Below are 22,608 nucleotides of genomic sequence, written 5' to 3' on the forward strand. Positions count from 1 at the left end.
TTTATAAAACATCAATGAAGCTTTATCATAGACCAAATTTGTATGTTATGGCCGTGTACGTGAAACACTCAAGAATTGTTTAAGAGAGAGAATAACTAAACATTTGAAGTAAATTAACTACACTTATATATTTCTACCACAACACACTTGTCTACACGCGCCAGCTTCAAAATAGACTTGATATATGCCATGAAATTTACAGTTTGGATTGGGAAGATGGAGCTGGTTCCCTGGCCCTCCTCAATAACCCCTCTTGCGTCAACGAAACAACTAACTGATAATAACAATTAAATTTATCAGATATAACTACTTTTAAACTCAATACCTGTCTGTTATATAATGGTGTGGATAATGAGTTATACCTCTCCTGTTCGGGTAAACATTCGTCCGGTAACAAATCCACGACCGCTGTGAGCATTTGGACTATCGATCTGAGAACAAACAAAGCATCATCGGATGAGAGAATTAGAACTTGTTTAACTGCTGATAGGAATAGGAATGGCAGAAGTGAGCTTGCTACTTACCACATATAGCAGCCAATCGTCAGCTCTCAAAGGCTTGTGAAACCACATCCTGAGAGAATAATATACCGACAGATGTATTATGCGGTTAAATATACTGAGAACTCTCTTTGTGGAGAATCTGTAATTCGAAGAAAAAGGGAAAAAAGATGACGGTGTGAGAAATATGGACTCACGAATGGTCTAGGCTGACAGAAGATGACTTCAAACCCTTTTCGCGGTGTGGGTTTAAACTCACTTGGAGAAAAATCAGATCAGAAGCATAAGCCACCACGCATCTGCACAACAGTCGAGTGAACTTCCCACCATCAATCCAAGTCGAGAACAGTTCTTATTTGATTTCCCAAAAGTTCAACTTTCATAAGCGAATAAGTGAGCATAAAGGGCCTGCTAAAAGAGAGTAACCTGTGCAAAGCTTGATCATCGGAAAGTGTTCCTTTAGCTCTAAACCAGTACCTTAAACTGCAGAGTATAAAACAGAAATGAAAGTGAGAATGCCTTCACAAAGTATTACTCCTAGTACATCACAAATGAATTTGATGGACAAGAAAAGAATCCAGAGACCTTGGAGGAGATTTTGTGTAATTGGTGGAAGTATTAGGCTCACAGAACCTAATCTCGATGGGCCATGGCAAAAAATCAGTAGTGGCAACCTTGTTCCGGTATGTCCTGCAGCACACGTTAATAGCAAACCAAAGTAAATGACCTATAAGGTTTTAATAAATTTATGCGTTTGAGAGGACACATTTGATAAGAATGAGTAAGAAAGGGAACAAATCGATACATATTGAAGATAGAGAACAATCCACATGGAAGGGTGATATAATAGAATCTAGTGATGTGGGAATAGAATTGTGGGTGCGGCAAGCCAATACCATTGTCTTTCGTCAAATGAAGAGGAGAAAGTAGGGCATCTTCTGTACGTATTATTTAGCTCAACTCGAGAACTTATTGAATTATATATAGCTCTATTTGGTAAAATTTCTTTAACATTCCTTTATTTTTGGAATTGGGTCAATTGTGTTCATGGTACTGTTAAAAACACATAATGCTCAAGATAAGAAGTCAGACCTCGGAAGCCGAGGATCAACAAGACGTTGGTCACGTAACTCTTCCATGGATAAAAGCTGAAGCAAAGCAATAATTTGAAATTTTACAGAATATAAAAGACACTAATAAGAACTGATAAAAGTGTATTTCGAAACCTTTTCTGGATCTGACACGGAAGGCATCGTTGCCACCTGGTGAACAAACTGATGCTCCTCTTTCTGTATATTGTTCGCAATGTTTAGAAAAAGTTGCAATAACAGAACAAGGATAATCATTCCAAATGTAAGCTATCAATGACATATTTAGTTTCAGCACTCTCCAATTTTCGCAGGCAATCATCCTTTACTTTTTTTAAAAAACGGCCTAATCCCGCATTATCAATCCATACAAAAGAAACCCCAGACACCAAATAAAGGAAGAGCCCATAATGAATCTCTTCTAGCTTTAAGACGCCACGTACAATGAAATACAACCCATACCATAGCTTTATAGCCACGTTAAAAAAATCAACAATCTAAGGTCTACTCTAAGAAGGGGCTATAATTTTATTTTTGGCAATAAAGGAAAAATTTACTTCTCATCATATGTTATTTAGTTCTGATTCAGTTTCTCTTTGTCGTACTTTTGACAGCCTGATAGAGAGCGACGTGATACGACAGGATGGTGACCAAAAATAAATCACTGTGCCATCACCTGAACTTTTATAGGATTGCCGATTACCTACAATTGGCAGTGTGAGCATGTATGTATATATGGCAGATCAAAGAAGAGCATCACACTCATGATGGAATTACCTGAAAAGAAGCTATCAATGTAAACACGACATTCCCCCTTTGTATAGCATCCACCCTTCGGGTCGCAAAGCTTTTCCCATCACGTACCCGATGCACTTCATATATAATTGGTTCTGAAACCATTATGAAACATCAATTATAATGACATGTTACTTTTGGATCAGCTTTTATACTATATGGTGTAATTAGAAAAATGGTGAATGAGAACACCCATCAAATTTGAGCACAATGATTGTTTATTAGCCATCATAATCATCTCCAGTTCTTAATGAATGTAGACATACTTATTTGGCTAACTCCAAACTTTAAAACCCCCTGAACATTGTATATACTTGGTTTCAGATTCAAGAGCTCTGTGTGTCGATCATGTTTTCGTAGCATATATTGCATGTTGCACTTTTAACCTTATTACCAATTTAATACTCCTAAGAGGCCTAGAAAGGGTTCATCTTAGAATCAATGTTATCAATCTCGTATGGCAGCTTATGGCGGTTCGCCTAAAAACCGCCACAAGGATATGGCGGCGTATTAGTATGGACTATGGCGGATATGGCAGTCAATAATTAAACAAATAAAATAACACTTAAATATTTATATATAATTCAAAAATTAGAAAATAATAAAAATATAACATCTAAAACTCTTAAAACAATTAATAAAGCATAAAATACAACCCTAACCTCCATGTTTCTTGCACAATGCCCCATTCTTAAATGCAGTACGCGCGCAATGTTGTCAAATGGCGGATATGGCGGTGCTATGGCAGCGCCATGGTGCTATGGCGTTTCCACTGCCGAACGCCATGCCATAGCGCCATGGAGCCGCCATATCCGCTATTTGATAACATGTTAGAATAAAAACCTTCAAATGAAGTTAGAATCCTAAATCAAACTTTCAAATTTTGAAGAACCATAGCATAGCTACAGCCTGAGCACTAATACTTGCTGAATCTCATACTGATTGTTATGGGATGTAATCATTTACAGATCAGGATAAAAAAAAGGCATTTTTCAGTAACAAGTACTACTACAATTTCTGGGGGAATAACCAACTTCTTGTAAATTCCTAAGAATTGTGTACGTACAACTTCAGGGACAATAACTAACTCCTTGTCAAATCCCTTAATATTTATGTAAGTAACAATGTTTAATGGAGTACTAACAAATTTAGTAACATAATGATAACACTAATTCAATCCAAATGTTACATAAATTCCAATAATAAATCTCCACCTGAATATTCTCTTTACTCAACCACCAGAAGACATTACGCAATTAGTTTTGGAAAAGATCAAGACTAACTAGAGACGTATTTTGAAGGAAATCACTGAACAAACATAAGCATGGCAGAATTCAGAATTAGCGATAAAAGTAGAGATATTGAGGATATTGAGGATATTGAATAGACATGGATACGTACTATTAAAATCTCCAAGAAGAAGGAAGTATGCATGCAAACTGTGAATAATCTTTAAACAATCAACGGTTTTACATGCTGCAGCCAGTGCCTGCATTCATCGTCCAATGCAGACAATCAGTGGAAGAGATCCATCAATAGCAAATTAGCAACATTAAAGGAAAAAAAGAAAAGGAAAATATGTAAAAGGCCCATGGTAGGCCATATGGAGGCAAACGAGATTTAAATAGTAAGCTGGCAACAAATTTGAAATATATCCAATGGTACTTAACCAATCACATCAACAATTGTATTTGGCCTCTGAAATGAATTGGAAACCACGTGATTCTATATTTATTTTTGAAGGAAAGGCATACCTGTCCGAGAAATTGCCCGCCAAACACTTTTCCAAATTTTGGTGCATCAGGCAAAGTAATACCTTGGAAAATGTTAACCTGTGATGGAGAAGGACAGGTACTTTTTAGATTAAACTTTTTGATAACACAACACAGCCAAACAAATACTATAAAAATGAGGCTAACTCAGGGAAATCGAACGAAAGAAAAGCAATTCCAGAAGGAGAAGAATCCCTTTAGGACACTACTTTCAAACGAATACTATCAGTTGCCTACTTTCCCCTTGTCAAAACTTTAAAGCAAGTAAAGCACCACTTTCCAAAAAAAAAACTAACTCTTTTGCTATATACCTCTATAGGATCCAGTTGTAGAATTCTCTCAATGAGTGGACGCTTCTCCTGTGCGTCATCCTCACTCCAAATTGATTTCGATTTTAACATATGCATTTTATCATTAGGAAGGACTAGGCAAGTCAGCTGCATAAAGATAGACATGTAATATAAGCACTCCTGCACAATCAGTGGAATATACTTGATATATAAGATAGCAATGCAACCTTAGACAAGGCAAGCACATCCGCTGTCTGAGTAGATGATGACATCCCTGCAATTGAACTTCAGCCTTCAGTATATTCTCATACACTCTATATAGAGATGCATACAAATAATCCTCCTAGAGCCCTAACAAATCCCAAAGCATATGCAAGAGGCAATGGGTAATAAATTATGTTGGGGATATAGAGTAATAAGTATACAATTTTGTTTTAACAAAATGGATGCACAGAGGAAGTAAAAGGGAAGTTACACTTCAAGTCTAAGCACTGGTTCAAAGAACCCTTTGAGTATATGAATCAGATGTAGAACAGGAAATTGAATGCATATGATGAAAAATTAAGCATTGGCATCTAACCATGGCCAAAAAAGTCGTATTTCTTCAAATGATATTCAGCGTGATTTTGATCATCGGAATGAAAAGACCCACAGACCTCAGCCTGAGAAGATTTACAAGTACAGTTAAAGAGAGATCACACAATCATAGAGTATACCTCTATAGTCTACAACGAAAATCACTGTCACGGTGTTACCTCTCCTTCCCATATAAAATAAATGCCATCCGCCTCTTCTCCTTCACGAACTATATAATCACCTTGGTCTTCAATATTGTAGGCAAAAAAAGAGATTAGTTGATAGAAGTAAAAAACTGCGAATGTGCAAACAAGCAACACTCGAAGTCACTTTTAAAAATGGAGATTGATAATACAGAACCACAAATTAAACAAGTCTTGCAAAGCTAGTTATGCGCTCTTTCGAAGGCATGTGGTTCAGCTCAACGCTAAATGTCGAAGCCAATACCAAGCTTGCTAAAACTTTTCTACAGTAACTGCTTTTAGCTCAATTCACCAAACTCAGAAATGAACATATGAGAGACATTTAAAGATCGAGCTAGCATCTGAATTCCATTGGTGTTCGAGTTAATCAAATCTAGTTCCTAACAATCAATCACATCCAACAATCATCCCGATCAAATCCATCAAATGATCAAATTTGATAAAGCAATCACAAATTACCGTAGCGCTTAACAGAAACCACTTCGGCGATCTTCCTCAGAGACGAACTCGGCAGCGTCTGGAGCAGCGGCACACCCCCCAAAAACTCGATCACTGCCACTTTAAACAATTGATGTGAAAAATCCACAAAATTACTCGAAAATAAAACAAAATAAATAGTTGAGGTAACAGAAATAGGTCGTAGATCTGAGAGAAGCAAACCTAATTCGGGGTTCATGGCTACAAAATTTAGGCAGTTAGCGAGGATCACTCTATTGTGATGTTGATGAAGCGCCGCGGAAATTGAAAGTGAATTTATCAAGTGTGGAGAGTGTAATCTGGTGCGGGTGGAGATAAGGCAATAATTGTGCTCCGACACCCTCGTGAAGCGTGAGCCAATGGATCAGGTTTGAGTCAAACAGCACGTGTGTCTCGTTTTTAAATGCGGCCTCGGCCTCGCCGCAGTCCTGATAGTGTGGGTCAACTTCGAAGTTTAGTGGGAATACTGAATACAGTATATATTTTCACATTTCAGAGTGGAAAATGCAAACCCAAATGATGGAGTTTACAATTCGAAATTGTATATTACTCACACAGTCACCTTGTCATATTACAATGCTTAGCATTCTAATCTAAAATCAAAATCAAGATCAAATCTCTGTTTTTAGATTTTAAAATAAATGGATGAGATTAAGTCTTAGAATTTCAATAAATAGTAGACAAAATATCAACATAAGGATAATATCGTCATTATGTTATCATATGATAATTTTCGTGAATGTTTTTTATATCAACATAGTGTATTACAAATATCAACAATATGACATAAGAATATCAACACTAGTACAAGAAAATATAAACACATATTTATTGAGATTTTTACATGGTTTTATTGAGATTTTTTTGATGTATTTGTTGATAAAAATCTGGCTATCAACATTTACAAAAATTAAAATAAAAAATATCAAATTTCATCATCCGAACGTCGTCAGAACATATGCAATTGAGATCTCGTTGGAATTCTTATAAAATTATCTTTAATTTGATATATTTTTTGTGAAAAAATCATTTAAATCGAGAGAGTTACGTAAATTTAAAGTTTTAAGATGATTTTAATGATAGAGAATTGACATTAATACCCTCTAATGTTATTTATTAATTTTTTTAATTAAATATATAATCATGTGACATTATTTCAACCACCAGATCTTCTTAATCTAATGGCTAAGATTTAGTCTTAGTTTGGAATTGCTAATTAGTTAGCAATTGATCACTCCCCTTACTCTCACATATCATAGACGGAGCTGATATTTATTTTGAAAAAGATTTATTATCATGGTTTTCTAAACCAATTATTTGGAGTGTTATCATGCAAATCAAATCCACCACATTAATATTCCCTTCACTTTCCATTTGCCCATTATAAGTGTGATTAATTTCTCTTTTTAACAAAAAAATAAAATTTTAATCCTCTCTTATTTTATTCACTCTCTTTTTACATCTCTCTTTATCTCTTTTACTTTTTCTCTCTCGTACTTTATTTTCTCCACTTTTAACTCAATGTATATTTTTTTAATCTCATGTCCAAAAGAAATCCATCACTTAGAAATCCATCATCCTATGTCGCATTCTCTCGGCCGCCACAATAGGGCGCCGCGCCCATGGGTGAGCCACGACAGCGGCTCAGCCGCGGCGCCCTGTTGTGGCGGCCAAGAGCTGCAGCATCCGCCCAGGTTCAAATTTTTTTTTTCTTTTTCAGTTTTTGTGCTAATTTTGGAGAAGATGAAGTGCGGAGAGAAATATGGAGAAGATGAAGTGCAGAGAGAGAAATATGGAGAGAGAGTGTGTGTGAGTAATTAAAAAGGGGGCGTCGATTTTCAAAAAATTAAATTACCATTAATTTAGGAAACAAATCATCTCTAAAACTAAATCCCAATTAAGATTGGTCAACTTTTTAATTAAGGATTGTGATTTCAATTCACACCTTAATTATGAAAATAATTAAAAATTCAAATTTTCAATAAAGATATTTACTTGTAATTATCATTTTTTAAATTAATTTATGTTTTTTTCTAATTATTATAGTCCGATAATTTTTATTCTAGTTAAATAAAATATATAAAAAATAAAAAAATTAATTAATTTAGTGGCTTTGGCTTGTCCACTATTAGGATGGACAAGTATTTTTGTGGCCTAGCCAAATTTTTTTGGCTTAGGCAGGGCCACGAGCTGAATTATTGTTCATAGTGGCCGAGCTGAATTATTGCGAACACCCGAGTAATTCACTTGAATATAGAGAGTAGTTCATAGTGGGGTATTGTTCAAAAAAGAGAGAGAAAGTGAATAATACATGAATTACATTAAAATTTTAGTTTTTACCTAATTCTACTTTATATTATCCTAATTTACATCAACGTTTGCAATTCACATAAATTTTTGTTTAGAATTTAACATGAGCCTAGCTTGTCCGAAGTCCAATGTGACATCTAAAAGTACAAAGCTCTTGATAATACCCTATAATTATAATGGCTAGATTTTGGTTACAGGTAGGACAAGAAAATGATTTGAAGTTATAGTCATGAAACTCTCTTCTGTTTTTTCCATATGGAATTCTCTTACATTGTCTCACAATGGATTCCGAAGAACCAAGTGAACAACGAAATTTTAATATAAACATAAAAATAAAATTAACAGTTCATGTATTTATACATAAAGCAATTAATTAAAAGCAAAATTTTAGATATAATTCACATTTTTATAGACAAATTAACCCACAAACGAATCACGTAAATATATTTAAAAAAGTTAGTAAAGCACTAAAGCCGTCGTGATAATTTATTAATTTTACAAAACCATGTTAGTAAATCGATGGGCACTGAAAAACGAACAGAGAACAAATAACTTAGCATCAAAATCCATGCAATGACTGGTACACAATACTAAATCTCTTTCCCTGTTCTATCGAATCACTGATACCTATTTTTCATGTATCAGATAACACAGTAAACTGTCCACAAACTTCAACCAAACCTCATTTTTCAGCTTCCTGCAATAGTTCCATTCTCAACATTTGCCTCCAAATTCCATCCCCTGAGTATGACCGTGTAAGAAACTTGTGAGTGTGGGAAACAAAAGGGAAAACTGACTTATCGGAGATTAATTACCTCTTGGCAGCTTCGATTTTTACTGCTTCAGCATGGGCTTCAATTTCAGCACATGCACTTTCTATTTCAATGTTTTTTAGACAGAGCTCCTTCCATTGTGCAGATAAAGCAGTGAGCTCGTAGGCGGTGTTTTGCTGAATATTTACAGAACAATAATGACATTAGGCATATCATGTCCTGGTGATTTTTCCTTGCTAAGGGGAAAGGTAAAGAAAAATAAAACAAGCTCTTTTGAAGTACCTGATGATACTTCCTCTCTCGATTGACAGATTCAATATGTCCATTGAGCTCCAGAACTTGAGATTGCATTCTGAAGGAAGCAAAAACATTAGCGTTGCAAAAGTAGAGCTACAGAAGTGTCTGAAATTAAGAGAGAGTTTCGAAGCAGGGATTAAAAAGGATAAGCACAAATGAAGCATGTAAAGTAACATCAGAGCTCTGATTATGAGATTATAATTATAGGCTGCTGAGGCAGAGAACTTTGAAAGGCCTTAAAAGAAACCGAAGATAGATGTATTACATGTGATGGATTTGCATGGACATTAGCAAATTTTTAGTTAGCAAGCTTCATAGACCTAGTAACCAAATTGGTAGATCAACTCACATCTCTGGAAAAGGATTTCAAGGTTCACAAATGATAGGATACAGGTAAAGAATGGAAAGCTACCTGAACCAGTAAAATGCCCAGTCAAGCAGTAAAGCCTGGTTTTCAACAGCTAAAGCTAAAGGTTTTATAACATTAACTTGTAACACATTCGTTCAGTTAATTAAAAAATAAGAATAGCGGAGCACGGAAAAACTGAAAAATGAATGACAAGCGGGACGTTTAAAGACTTTCCTATTTCACATTAAGCAGAGAGATATGCACCTTGACAGAAATGCCTCCAACTGTTGATTATACAACTTCCAAACATCAGGACCATGCTTCAGCATCAAATCCAGATTTTCAAGCCTACAGAAAAAAAAATATGACATATGTTCAATAGTTCAAGATAATGGTTGGTACTTGGTAGTATTGTGCATATGAAGGAAACCTTCACTCAAGATGAAATTACGTTTGGTATTAAGATCATATTAGTTTCATTGCAATAACCACATTACCTGATCACTTGATGCTGCAACAGGCGCTGGGCTTTCTGAACTGCTTGCCTCCATGCAGTCTCATCGTTTCGCTTATTCACCGGTGGCACATCAAGTCCATATCTGGATGTATCCATTTGGACCGGGGGTCTCCCAGCTCTAACTCTCTCATATTCCTTTGCAAGCATAGGATGATCCTGAAACAAAGACATGAATAAGAGGCACGAAAGCATCACAGCGTCTCTCTCTCTCTCTCAAACACACATACAGTAGAGAGATGTAGTCTGCTAATGGTAAAAGTATTAAAGGGGAGCAAATATGATAATCTTCAGAAAAGAAGGAAGATCCTCAAAATAAGATTATGCTTTAGAGCCAAAAGTCTGCTAACAAATGTTTAAGTTTAACACAGACAAGAAACAGAGGGGAAAGGGGTATGTCATTAGCATCTAACTAGGAGAGGAGAGGGTGGAGTTAATAACAGAAACACTTCTCTCAGAATTCTAGCAATATGCATAAAAAGTTCTCAGAAGAAAAAAATTACCCAATTTCCAATTATATATTCCCCAAATATCAACAGTATTGAGATAATCAATAATCAGATAGACATACATTAAACAACTGTCAAGCTAATACCATGCTTAAATTAAAGAGGATGGGAGGTCAATCTTAAAACATCTAATTGTCGATTTCCTCTAAAGCTATCTAACACACAGTATTAATGCAAAACTAAAACAAAAATCAAAATAACTATTAACTAGATTAAAATCCCAAATTGAAGCCCTATGTGTACCTGAAAGTTGAATGTGGGGAGAGGGGGGAGCTCTTTGAGGAAATCGGAAGGCTTCTTAGAGCTTAACCGCATCTCCTCTTCCACCAATCGGTCGACCTCTTCTTTAACCTTCGGATTGCTATAGTCGTCATCAATGTACGGCAAAGCATCAATTATTGGAGCTGCCGGCGCTGGAGCCGGCTCCGGCTGCGGTGGCGCCTCTAGCATCAGTATGTCGCCATTATCAGTCGCCATTACGTACAAAAACCCCTGCCGTTAACAATTTGTCAGCTGAGAATTCGCCTCACAATGGACGCATACGATAAATCGGAAGCGTAGGTTACGCAATAAATAATCAATTACAACGATTTTCTCACCTTCGAATAAAAATTAAGGGTTGTGACTTGTGCGCTGCGCTCACCGAGATGGAGGAAGGGCGCGGCGGTTAACGTAGGCCAGCGGTGGATTACAGTTGCCGGGATTTGCTGTGGCAGTCTGAATTTAGGTTTCCCTTTCGTTTTTGAATGTAAACTAATGAATCGTCTATTTAAAAAATTACTTATGCTACATTAGAAAGCGCATTAGTTTGGCTTTTATAATTTCATTGGATTGGATGTGTGGGGATATAAAAGGTAAGTCTAATTTTGATAATAACTTTTTTTGGTAATGTTTTTTTTTGGTAATAAATTTTGATAATAATTTTTATACTACTCTTTTTCTCTTCGTCTCTTGTTAATGATGCACTTTTCATGATTTAATAAAATGACATTTAATTAGTTACATATCTAATAAAATAAGAAAATTAACGGAATTAAAAGGTAGTAATTAGTATTGATTTTTGTGAAATTTTATTTATTTTAATTTTAATTGCGCGCTTTATTTGTGATTCTTAATTTTTAAAAAATAGGACAAATAGTAGTAAGTCATGAACTTTCACAATAGTTTGATTTTTCCCATGAATTTTAACTGTTGCATGAAAAGTCATGAACTTTACCCGACTGTATAAATTTCCCTTCTGGCGCCAAGTCACGCCTCCGGTGCTCCACGTAGGATAAGTTTGTGTCGGAAATCTATCGGGTCGGATGAGAAATTTACACAGTCCGGTAAAATTCATGACTTTTCATGCAACATTTAAAGTTCACGGGAAAAACCAAACTATTCTGAAAGTTCAGACTTTACAGACAATTTGCCCCCCAAAAAAATACTAAAATAACTTTAGCCCAGGCAAAATAATTAAAAGGCTGAGATATTGCAGTAAATCAAAGTGCATTTTTTTTATTAAACTGTAAATAATTATCAATTTTGTCTTCTTAAAACTTAAACACACGTTTCAATTTAGTGTCGTTACAAAATAGGCATCACCTAAAAACCATAAAATTTGATAATAGACTAAGAGCACTCCCAATGGTTAGGCGATACACTCGGCGATTTTTTGCTGAAAATCGCCGATTTTTCGCCGGGCGTTGGGATGGTTTCGGCAATAATTCGGCGTTAATTCGGTAGAATTAACGTCAACTCCTGATTTATCGCCGAATCATCGGCGCCCACTGTAGGCGCGATTCGGCGATTTTTTTTTTTTGAGTTAGGGAAAAATAAGGGAGAAATAAGAGAGAAACCATTGGAGCAGTTGGCTAAAAATTGGCTAAAAACTGGGGATAAATTTTGGTGCTGATGTGGCGCTGATGTAGCAAGAGTTAGGGAGAAATAAGGGAGTTGTTAGGGAGAGCATTGGGAATGCTCTAAAGCTCTTCATCAATTTTTAATACAGTAATATTTTTTTTATGCTTTGATAATATCTACTCCATTCCTTTATGCTCTCTCTTTTTTTTAGTTACAATATACAATTTCAATAAAATGGTCGAGCCGTATAAGTCTGCTTGGATAAATATCCAACTGAAATCGAAAAAATAGTATTTTCTATTCAGAAAAAAAAATGAGCTACCAAAAATTACAGAATTTTTTCAATCTTTTGTCTTTCTTGTGCAAATAAAGCAAAACTGATAGTCTAAAAAAGTTGAGATTTATTTATCTGATCTAGTAATTTGGCTCTGATCGGAAAATCGTAAACAAATCGAATATTTTTTTAAAAATAATTTCTTCATGCTATTAACTAAATTTTTTAAATTATAAATACAATAATTAGGATAGCACACAACGTAAATCAATTACTCAAATCATGCTACACAGCTACAGTGATAATACTAGTACAACAGAGTTTGGTGACTATTGGAATCCCAGCCTACAAAAATTAGGCAACGTGAGTTCTCCTATTATCCAAAACGCTATAAAACCAACAGAGCGTGGACTCAGTGATACAAATTAATAAGAATAGCCCCTCCAATTTAACTACTTTGAGCACTCCCAATGGTCCGGCTAAAAACTCCCTTATTTCTCCCTAACTCCTGTCAAATCAGCGCTACATCAGCACCAACATTTATCCCTAGTTTTTAGCCAATTTTTAGCCAACTGCTCCAATTCTCTAACTCAACATTTCATTTTTACATCATCATTTTTAATATTGTTTAATTTTCCCTACACATGTGTTTAATAAATAGATTTATAATGAACAATTCATCGTTGTATTAATCATTGGAAAATATAATACAACGAGAGAAAAAAACTACAAATAAAAAACCATAAAAAACAAAGATTTAAAAAACTAAGAGGGAGGGGCGTCCAGCGGGAGGAGAACCCATCGACAACAACGAGTTCATCCACTGCTGATTTGCTTCATCAGTGGGAAATTGCATACTCGGCTCTTTGCCTTTACCTTTTCGGGAATTTTTCCTACTTGAACTCATAATTTTGAAGATTGAAGATTGAGATAATGAGATTGAAAAATTGAGAGAATGAAGATTGTGTGTGATGAATGGAGGAGGAGGAATTATATATAGTGTAGGAATTATAGCCGTTTATAGCCGTTGGTTGCAAAAAAAAAAAAAAATCGCCGAATCGCGCCTACAGTGGGCGCCGATGATTCGGCGATAAATTGGCGATGAATCGGGAGTTGGCGATGAATCGGTAGAATTAACGCCGAATTATCGCCGAAATCACCCCAACGCCCGGCGAAAATCCGGCGATTTTCGGCGATTTTTCGCCGACGGTAACGCCTAACCATTGGGAGTGCTCTTATGTTAATCAAGGAGAACAAAACATAAAAACTGAACGAAGTTGCTAGTTCTCAAAATGTTCCTCATCACGACTTGACAAATAGGGCAATTGTGAATCGAAAAACAAAAGAACGTAAATAGACACATAATTTACGTGGTTCACCAACGTTGTGTTGGCTATGTCCACGGGCAAGAACGGAGAACAAATTGTATTATAACTGCGGTTTTTCAGATACAATTATTTCGTACCCTACTTCTATTTAAATAGGTACAAACGACGAACTGGGCCTAATACAACAATTAAGGCCCAAACAGAAAACATATTATACCGTCGGGCCGGGGGCCACTCCGCGAGACCCCCGTTTGGCTAGCGGCAAACAGTAATGATTCAAGGCATTCTAACACGACTATTTACCCCCCTGGGTAGAGATAGGTGCCGACGGTTACGGTTTGGAACCGCCAATTCCGGTTTTGAAAATTGTTGAACTGGAACCGAACCGCGAGGGTGTTTCGCGATTACGGTTCCGGTTCCAAAACCGCCGGTTTCGGTTTCGGTTCCGAACCGGCGGTTTTTCAGCGTTTTTTTTTACGGTTTTTCACGGTTCCAAACCGACGGTTTTTTGCGATTCCGGCTTGATTTCACGGTTTTCCGGCGGTTTTTCACGGTTCTGGTTTGAAACTGCGCGGAACCGGCGGTTCTGATATGGTTTCGGTTCGAAAATTTTTGAACCTGAACGGAACCACGGTTCAAAAATCAACGATTTTGGTTCGGGTAAATTCTCACGGTTCCGGTTTTAACCGCCGGTTCGATAAACCTTGGGCAGGTCTACCCCTGGGTCAAGCAACGGAAGAACTGAAAATCACTGATTCTCTAAATGCTCATTGTGTCTTTTTCTTCCTCTAAGTTGGCCAAAGGTAGAAAGCACAGATACACTTGCATTTCCTGTAAGACAATGAATTTGTAAAAGAGAGGCTTCCAGAAAATGCAAAAAACCTCATGCACCTTAGATTTTGATAGAGATGCACCAGGATAACAGGGTTATGTGAGGCACAAGGGTTTCGGCTATTTTTTGTTATTATTCCTTAGACAGGAGTAGGTTATTATTAAGCATCTAAGCTAGATTAGGTTGTGTTTTCTGTATAAACTTTTGCAGTGTGGCTGTGGTATGATATCTCGCTTTATAGCCATCATTTGGGGTGTTTTCTTTCCATAATTCAAATACATCCGCTTTCTCCTTTTCTAGTGTCTTTCTATGCTTGCCTCTTATCAGATTTTCTCTTTTATATCCATGACCTTTGAATTTCCTGGTTAGCTGAGTCTAGCTACATTAGGAACTAGCGTTTTTTACCTTAATTATATCAAACACCCATATTATGATAGTGTTATATTGATAACTCATAACTTAATTGTTAACTGCAACTAAATAATAACTATTAGATATTCAAATTAAGGGCTTAGATCATTAATCCCTAAATGTCAATACGATCAAAGAAAAACGTCAATAAAATCATAAAATTAATTCCAAAAAAATATCAATAGTGGTATTAATGTCAATTATCTACATGTTTAGTTATAACTAACTCTTAAAAGAAATCCCAAAACTTTAAATTCATATAACATATATCAAATTAAAGATAATTTCATAAGGATTCCAACGATATCCTACATACATATATTCCGACGTCAAAATTTTTGAAATTTTTGAAATTTTTTAATTTTTTCGTGGTAAAGCATAAATGTCAACATACTATATAAAATATGTCAATATAATACATGTAGAATGTCAATTTAAGCAATGAGTTAACATTCTTAAAGAGATTGTGTTGACATTTTCAAAGCATTGTGTTGATATTTTCGAAACACTATATTGGCATTTTCATCCAAAACCCTAATTTGGACTTTTTTTTAATCTTTTTTTGATTTTATTAACAAAAACGAAAATTACACGTGGCAAATTGTAGACCACACGTTTTCTAAAATCCTATGGCCTTAAATTAGTTGTAGTTAGCAATTAAATGATGAGTTAGCAATTGATCACTCCCCAATTATATGTATCATATCAATTGGATAAAAAAAAAGGTTGCCGTATACAAAAATTCCAACTGTTTTGACATCTGAATATATGCAAAATGCAGTAGAGTTTTACGTTCCATGCATAGGAAACTAACCTGTGTTATTAAATACTGAGTATGAGCCATGGAGTTTGATACCGTCGATGAAAATTTTCGAGCTGTTAAGAAGACGAGCAATGAGTAAACAGATAGTCCAACAGAATTAGTGAAACAAATTAAAGGAAGCCTCATTTAGATTTGTTGGTAATAATAGATGAAACATTTTATTCTTGCTGAAAATTTGTATCACTTCATATTTTGATCAAAATCCAAAAAATTGAAAGAGAAAAGATTACATCATAAGAGAAGTATGGCACCAGTGTGCGGCTTAATAAAAGCCGCACATACTACTAGGTCTCATTTGATCATATAAAGTTAAACATTCAGTCAATGATGAATCTCATATTTGATCAGTAAACCTTTATATCCTGCCGGAGCCGGACACAATATCACTCAAGATTATAAGTTTATTGATCTTAAGCAAACTGCAATCCTGAACTACCTTTTCCCTACCTAAACTGGATGTGGTCAAAACTCAAAACAATAGTGTTCAATGAAGCATCTTGCATAGAGAGCTAAACAAAGAAATATAAGAGCTAGCACTAAATAGACATACTATAAGATCATTGCCTCGAATCTCCGGAAACTGAATAGAAGTCTCCAATGGCAGAAGGCGTTGCCGCCGCATGTACCGATGAATTATGAGGTCCGGTGCTCAACAGGGCAGACAACGATGTTGGTCTACTGCACATGAAACGCAGGACGAAAATATTTTTCGTTGTGACTACCCATTTTTATATGCTTACACGGAAATAAGATGGCATAAAAATGTACTCCTACTTTAATTTATTAATAATGCAAACATGGGCATTTTTAGTGTGATCATTTTGGAATTGAGTCAAATAATGGTTTTTCTTTCTTTTTTTTTTTCTAACCTTCCACACATTTTTCAATATATATTGTGTAATTGAATAAACAATATTTTTAACTCCTAGGTGAACAAACTATTATCTGGCTCAATTATTTTGGTTTTAAGAACTACTAACAGTTAGCAATATTAACTTTTGAATTCTAGATATCCTTTCTCCAACATATCTTCTTCATAGAGTTCTCACAAAAATAAATTTATTTTTTGGCAGAGCTGCTTTTCCAATATTGGCACTTTTACAATCACATAATCTCTATTTCATACAATAAGAGTTAATGTATGAGGGAAAAATGGAATCGTCATTCAAGCGAGTTGGAAAAGGTTGACGATGATGAGCACTAATCAAGTCTGACGCCACGCATCTTACACACAAGGTTAGCAGTGGGAAGATCTAGCTGATTTCCAGAATCCGATTTGACAATATCCTTGAGCTGATCCCTTGGCGCTGAGAAGCATGTCTGAAATGTGGCAAGAACTGGGGGAGTTGGCATTGACAGAGCCGACAGCACGTTACTCAAGTACTCAATATCCACTGATAGCTGCTGTGCTCCGCGATCTGTGATCTTCTGGATCCCGCGCAGCTGCTCTATATAAAGAGCAGCAGCTCCCTCACCAACCTACAGATTCATACCCTGATGAGACACTTGGGTTTAACATTTGAGTACAAAGTAAATAAGCGAGTATAGTTACCTTGAACATCCATTCAGTTGCGAAAAATTGTGCATCCTCAGCATTGGTGTCACTGTTGGAAATACCCTCGGCAAGGGGCTCCAGTTGCTGGGGTAGGGTAAGAAGGTATTCACCGACATTGTTCACGTAAGACTGAGGGTAGGCGCTAAAGCTTGGAACACGGTGAGCACTAGCTTCTTCAACAGAAGACCATATTGGTAGATTAGACAAATCATTGAAGTGTTGTCTCACTTTTAGTATCAGTACGTCATAGACTAGCTCGTTGACTGCCTCAGCGAAGGCTGCTACTCTTTGCGAAGCCAGTGGAAGTGCGTGGAATCTGGGATCTTTGGACTACAAGAACCAAGGGAAACTCGTTAAGCAAGAAGCACTTATTCTATGTTGCATGTGATCAATATAACTCGTTTCTTTAGGTTGGTAGGTTTTAGCCCTTTTTTGAAGTATATCAGAAAGTAAATCAATGATTATGATTAGTTTCTGTCAGACAATATAAGGTGGCATCAAAAAGTTGTTTCCTCAAATCTTAAGATTAAGGGAATGATGGCAAGTACCTGTTCTAAGAGGCTAAATAGTTTCCGAGCCTTCTCAGGGACATCAATCAACCGGAGAGCTGCAACATCCAAGGAAGCTTTTCCTGCTGTTGAAGAACCCCCAGTTCCATCATTGTCATCCAAATGTGATTGGCTCTGGTCAAGATTTGAACCGATCACGGAAAATGACAGATTAGTGCTCAGTCGAGTAAGTGTGGACTTCAAGGAAGCTTCAAAGACTGAAATTCGGCTTGTCAGGCAATCTGAAACGGTGAGAATCTGTAAAGCACCCTGAACAAAAGACCATTCCTCCTCATTGGAACCAAAATCAACTTTATGAGCATGTCTGTCTGACCCAGTTTCCTTCTTTCCTACAACGTTATCCACATTTACATCCACTCCGCACACTGTTCTTAATGCTTTCAGATTTTCCTGAAGGATGGTTATGTATTGTATTGTTACATCATCGAGGGCAGGAATTAGTTCATCTAACTCAGAACCACCAGTAAAATTGATGCATCTTTCCATGGCAGCTTCAAGAAGTAGAATAACTAGTGGGATGGTTTCTTCCATTCTTCTCACTGTTTCGCTGAGTTCAACTCCCTGGACACCAATAATGCGAGTACTAACTCCCCTAAGATCAAGACCAGCGATCCCCCCAGACAGAACACCACGCTCCATTTGCCCATATCTACATGAGGAATTTTGCATATAAAGGTATTTATAATAATAAAATTAAATATTCATTGGTCATTGTATAAAACTAGAATCATCTTCCATAACAATGTTCCCCTCAGTAAATTTAATAAAAATATAAATCTAGTTTCCGGCATATAATTTCCATCCTCGTATATGAAGTTGTCATCTTAACCCAAACATCTACCTAGTTAAACCAAGGAACTGGAGGCGTGGAGAAACAGTTACTTCATAATACTAGCCTATCAGAAATGTGTGCGGAATGGACTACCTTTGTTTGAAAGTTTCATATGGCAAGTAGACCGCTTTCAGTGTATCCAATAACACATGCTGATTTGAATCTGCAAACACATGTTGAATATTTCTGGCAAAACTCCCAGTTAAATTGTGTAATTCTATCAGAGCCTCTAAATGTTTTGTATGAATTTTGACACCTTTGGGTAAATCACCAGATAAGATGTCTAATACACCTGAAAGAGAGGGGCAAGAAGAAATCAATATGGGATTACACTTATTTACTAAAATATTGAGCTCAAATCAAAGGTCAGATGATTGACTTGGAATTTATCAGACATAGATTCACAAATTCACATGTATCATTAGTCTTAAAGCCATCTTTATGATTCTACACCATCCTTAGAAGAGGAAAGATACCAATTTAATCTGTACACCAGTTAAATGAACAGTAACTTCATCGACACCAGCTTATGATCCTACCAATACCTTTTTAAGTCATACTAAGGCTTTGTTTACTTCAATGGGATGAAAGTAAAAGAAAAAGAGTGTATTACTAACTAAAGGAAAATATCACAGCTACTTCCTCCCCTTCAAATTCAAGAGGAAAGAAAGAGTAGCTTTTTTTCCAAGTTTTATGAATTTACCATTTTCTTAAATTTGTGCAGGCTTACAAACAATTATTTTGTAAATATAACTCCAAGAATTGCCACTAGTCAGCCAAATAGCCAATCATTTTTAACTTAGGATTCAAAAGAGAATGAGCAATCAAACAATGCCAACATTGCAAAGCTAGAAGTAAACTGCCTAAGACCATCAACATCCATTTCCATTTCCTTAGTTTGTAGATTGTACTGATTTGTTCTTTACTAAGCTACAGCTTGAGATCCAAATTTATAAAGGTAAAAAATGGTTAATTTACAATTAAAGAACTGCATAAATATATGTCAGTGGGATCCAGTGTTTCATCAGACTTGACTGGGAAAGGGTAATGTCACAAGCGATAAGATCTTTGTCTACTTTAGACTTTAGTGCATCAAGGAGTTGGCCCATTTTTTTCAAACAAAGTTAAGATGCAAATCAACATTCTGAGCTTAAGATAACTGTAACATAATAATTCCAGAGAAAGAAACTGAATACAACAAATAAGATCGAGAATAACCTTTAGCCAATGCTTTAGACTCAGGGACAACATTTCCAGTAGCCAGATTAACACGGGTTACAAAACTTGTACAGATGGATGCCATCGTCTCAGTCAACAATTTTGGAACAAGAGTTTTGTAATCTTCGGGGAAAGCAAGAATGCACCTGAAGAGGAATGAGCATTTCATAAAACATATCTCCTACTTGAGTCAAACACAACGCCAGACTAAATAATGCAATAAGAATCAATACGCGAATGTAAACAAGTAATACCACTTCCACTCTTGCTCAAGATAAAGTAGCAACTCGTCATAGAAACTTGGAAGCCATTGTGCGAAAGATAGTGTTGGCACATTGGATTTTGAATCCACACTACGTGAGAACTGTTCCATTTCATTCTTCTCATTTGCAAGTTTATTGGATTGTTGCTTTAAGTCAAAATCTTCCCATAGCTTCTTTATGGGTCTGAGGTGGACTTTTGTGTAGTAATTCTCTAGAGACTTAAATCTCCCAATTCTAATAAGGATTCCCCGCATTTCTTGAGCGACATTAGCCTACAAGAGAAAGAGAAAGTCAGAAAGGGAATCAAGTTCCATGTCAAGTAAAAATTGACACGGATAAACACTATCCAAGAAAAAATAACTATTCACCTGTAGAAGTAAAATACAATTATGTAGGCTACCTTTTTATTGTTTAATGCATCTGTGAGACGAGGCTGAACCATTGAGTCCAGTCTATCTTCCAAAACTTCAAGCTGCTTCCTTATATTAGCAAATTCAGCAACCTAATCATCCCAAATTCTTGATCAATACTCTTTCGCAGATTCTCAGCAACAAACAAAACAATTGCACGGGTTAGGAAAAGAATACCTCCCCAACAGCAGCAAGACAATGTCTCATGTTAGCCAACGTTTCTGCAGCTCGTGGGAGATCGCCACTGGCAAATACATCCTCCACAGTTGAGCTTAGTTGTGTTAATCCAGCAGCATCCTGTTCAACAACAGAAAAAACTTCCACTGACCAACAAGAAACAAATAGCCAACAGCTGAGAGAGTCCTAAATAAGAAATTTAAATCATAACTAGACCTGCAATGTCTCATATGCAGCTTCCATCCTCCTCTTGACTGTATCAATTTTAGCAAGGGCGGTGATTGACTCTGCAGAGGATCCTTCAGCCTACAGAACGAAATAAAATTGACACAAAAATGTTACACTAGGTAACTACTCCTGATCATATCAGCAAACAATTCTAGGATTAAGTACTAGGATTGCTACGCATGCACCAGATTCATGTTAAAACGTTCTAAATCAGTAAACAAACTATTTTCGTTTGCGAATTCACACTCAATTAGCAACTTCAAATTACTCTGCTTCTCTGATTTTCACCAATTTCGTTGGTAACTATTCCAAATCAGTAAACACAAATCCGCATTCATCCGAATACATTCATCTCTAATTCGGATTTTCAAGCTAAACTGAATTGAAATATTATATTCCAGCGACATTATTGTGACGATAGACACGTGCGACAGAAATGAGAGTACCTTCTTGAGCGAGATCAGTATGCTGGCGACGGATGAGCGGAGCGAGAGCGCGTCATCACGGAGGCGAAGGACGTCGCGGGAGGCACGGGGGACGCGGAGGAGCGCAGCGGAGCTCTGCTCCTCGAGAGAGGCGGCGATCTCCTCGGACACCATCTGCAGCTTCATCTCCAGATCGACGAGATGCTTTTCGACGGGATCCTGAGGGTGCCGCTGCTGTACGGCGTTGTTGATCCATTTCTTAGGATCGAATTTCTCTTCCGAGAAGGAGCTGAGATCCACCATCATCTTGCCGGGTTTGCTGTTTTTCTCATACGGATCAAATCGTGAGGGATTGTGCAGCTCCACCGGCTGGAACCAAGATTTGTTGCTCAAATCGCGTTTTCACATCAACGCTTTTTATTTAAATTAATTAATCAAGGGATATTCACATCTAATATAACGAAACTTTCAAAAAATTGGGTTTTTCACACGAACTTTAAAATTGACAAATAATATCACGAACTTTATCACGTGTTTGTTTTTTTCCCACAAATGAAAAAATTCCCACAAATAATACTATGATACCGATTTTTTTTCGTAATTTCTCGACAACAATTTCAAAAGTTTCAATTTTTTCAATATTTGAAGATAGTTTTTCTTGAAGCACACCCTTAAAAATTGTTCTTCAATCTATTAAAATAACATGAATTTTTTCATTCGTGGGAAAAAACAAACTCAAGATAAAGTTCGTGATATTATTTGTCAATTTTAAAGTTCGTGGGAAAAACTCAACTTTTTGAAAGTTTCGTGATATTAGATGTCAATATCCCATCAATTAAATGCAATACCACTAAGTTTGGTTTAATTTTGATTTTACCATTGTCTTTTAAAACTTAAATGAAAAATTATAAAGTTTTGAAATTTCTCAATTGTTTCATAGTAATTATTTTCTTTATAAAGTAAAATGA

The 22,608-nt window shown here is 36.2% G+C and overlaps 3 protein-coding genes across 5 annotated transcripts; all 3 read right to left on the reverse strand.

The window, feature by feature from the left end:
• Nucleotides 1-6,051, reverse strand: LOC125201606 (acyl-CoA hydrolase 2). Of its 3 annotated transcripts, none has more exons than XM_048099780.1 (18): nt 5,885-6,051; nt 5,684-5,782; nt 5,201-5,268; nt 5,026-5,107; nt 4,673-4,719; nt 4,467-4,592; nt 4,138-4,215; nt 3,785-3,872; nt 2,366-2,478; nt 2,265-2,291; nt 1,727-1,789; nt 1,593-1,648; nt 1,086-1,190; nt 927-983; nt 698-799; nt 525-573; nt 363-431; nt 1-274 (listed from the first exon to the last, which is right to left on the reverse strand). In XM_048099780.1, exons 1-18 carry the CDS (start codon nt 5,898-5,900, stop codon nt 197-199), a joined length of 1,323 nt encoding a protein of 440 aa, XP_047955737.1. In that variant the 5' UTR covers nt 5,901-6,051; the 3' UTR covers nt 1-196. The 3 variants fall into 3 exon arrangements, with proteins under 3 accessions (XP_047955737.1, XP_047955738.1, XP_047955740.1); XM_048099781.1 differs by having other exon boundaries at nt 5,684-5,776; nt 5,885-6,050; XM_048099783.1 differs by lacking the exon at nt 2,265-2,291 and having other exon boundaries at nt 5,885-6,047.
• A 2,377-nt stretch (nt 6,052-8,428) lies between these two features.
• Nucleotides 8,429-11,228, reverse strand: LOC125210452 (pre-mRNA-splicing factor SPF27 homolog). The gene is made up of 7 exons (XM_048110009.1): nt 11,053-11,228; nt 10,697-10,945; nt 9,928-10,103; nt 9,695-9,778; nt 9,067-9,136; nt 8,827-8,960; nt 8,429-8,752 (listed from the first exon to the last, which is right to left on the reverse strand). Exons 2-7 carry the CDS (start codon nt 10,928-10,930, stop codon nt 8,701-8,703), a joined length of 750 nt encoding a protein of 249 aa, XP_047965966.1. The 5' UTR covers nt 10,931-10,945; nt 11,053-11,228; the 3' UTR covers nt 8,429-8,700.
• A 5,777-nt stretch (nt 11,229-17,005) lies between these two features.
• Nucleotides 17,006-22,014, reverse strand: LOC125201109 (conserved oligomeric Golgi complex subunit 7). Its single transcript, XM_048099034.1, has 10 exons — nt 21,662-22,014; nt 21,204-21,293; nt 20,988-21,107; nt 20,801-20,902; nt 20,392-20,672; nt 20,138-20,283; nt 19,013-19,211; nt 18,067-18,736; nt 17,516-17,848; nt 17,006-17,442 (listed from the first exon to the last, which is right to left on the reverse strand). Exons 1-10 carry the CDS (start codon nt 21,944-21,946, stop codon nt 17,164-17,166), a joined length of 2,505 nt encoding a protein of 834 aa, XP_047954991.1. The 5' UTR covers nt 21,947-22,014; the 3' UTR covers nt 17,006-17,163.
• Between the last annotated feature and the right edge of the window lie 594 nt (nt 22,015-22,608).

Source organism: Salvia hispanica, chromosome 1, assembly GCF_023119035.1.
Source record: "Salvia hispanica cultivar TCC Black 2014 chromosome 1, UniMelb_Shisp_WGS_1.0, whole genome shotgun sequence".
In the NCBI taxonomy this organism is placed as follows: domain Eukaryota; kingdom Viridiplantae; phylum Streptophyta; class Magnoliopsida; order Lamiales; family Lamiaceae; genus Salvia; species Salvia hispanica.

What these genes read in the sequence shown, in the direction of transcription:
- LOC125201109 (XM_048099034.1), bottom strand. Translation starts at nt 21,946, where the DNA reads ATGATGGTGGATCTCAGCTCCTTCTCGGAAGAGAAATTCGATCCTAAG. An exon ending in GTCTAAAGCATTGGCTAAAG is followed by an intron (nt 19,212 to 20,137) that starts GTTATTCTCGAT and finishes CCTCTCTTTCAG; the next exon opens with GTGTATTAGACATCTTATCT. An exon ending in TATTTAGCCTCTTAGAACAG is followed by an intron (nt 17,849 to 18,066) that starts GTACTTGCCATC and finishes TGGTTCTTGTAG; the next exon opens with TCCAAAGATCCCAGATTCCA.
- LOC125210452 (XM_048110009.1), bottom strand. Translation starts at nt 10,930, where the DNA reads ATGGCGACTGATAATGGCGACATACTGATGCTAGAGGCGCCACCGCAG. An exon ending in TTGCAGCATCAAGTGATCAG is followed by an intron (nt 9,779 to 9,927) that starts GTAATGTGGTTA and finishes TTTTTTCTGTAG; the next exon opens with GCTTGAAAATCTGGATTTGA. An exon ending in AAAATCGAAGCTGCCAAGAG is followed by an intron (nt 8,753 to 8,826) that starts GTAATTAATCTC and finishes GGTCATACTCAG; the next exon opens with GGGATGGAATTTGGAGGCAA.
- LOC125201606 (XM_048099780.1), bottom strand. An exon ending in TACAACTGGATCCTATAGAG is followed by an intron (nt 4,216 to 4,466) that starts GTATATAGCAAA and finishes TCTCCATCACAG; the next exon opens with GTTAACATTTTCCAAGGTAT. An exon ending in CATTGATAGCTTCTTTTCAG is followed by an intron (nt 2,292 to 2,365) that starts GTAATTCCATCA and finishes TGCCAATTGTAG; the next exon opens with GTAATCGGCAATCCTATAAA.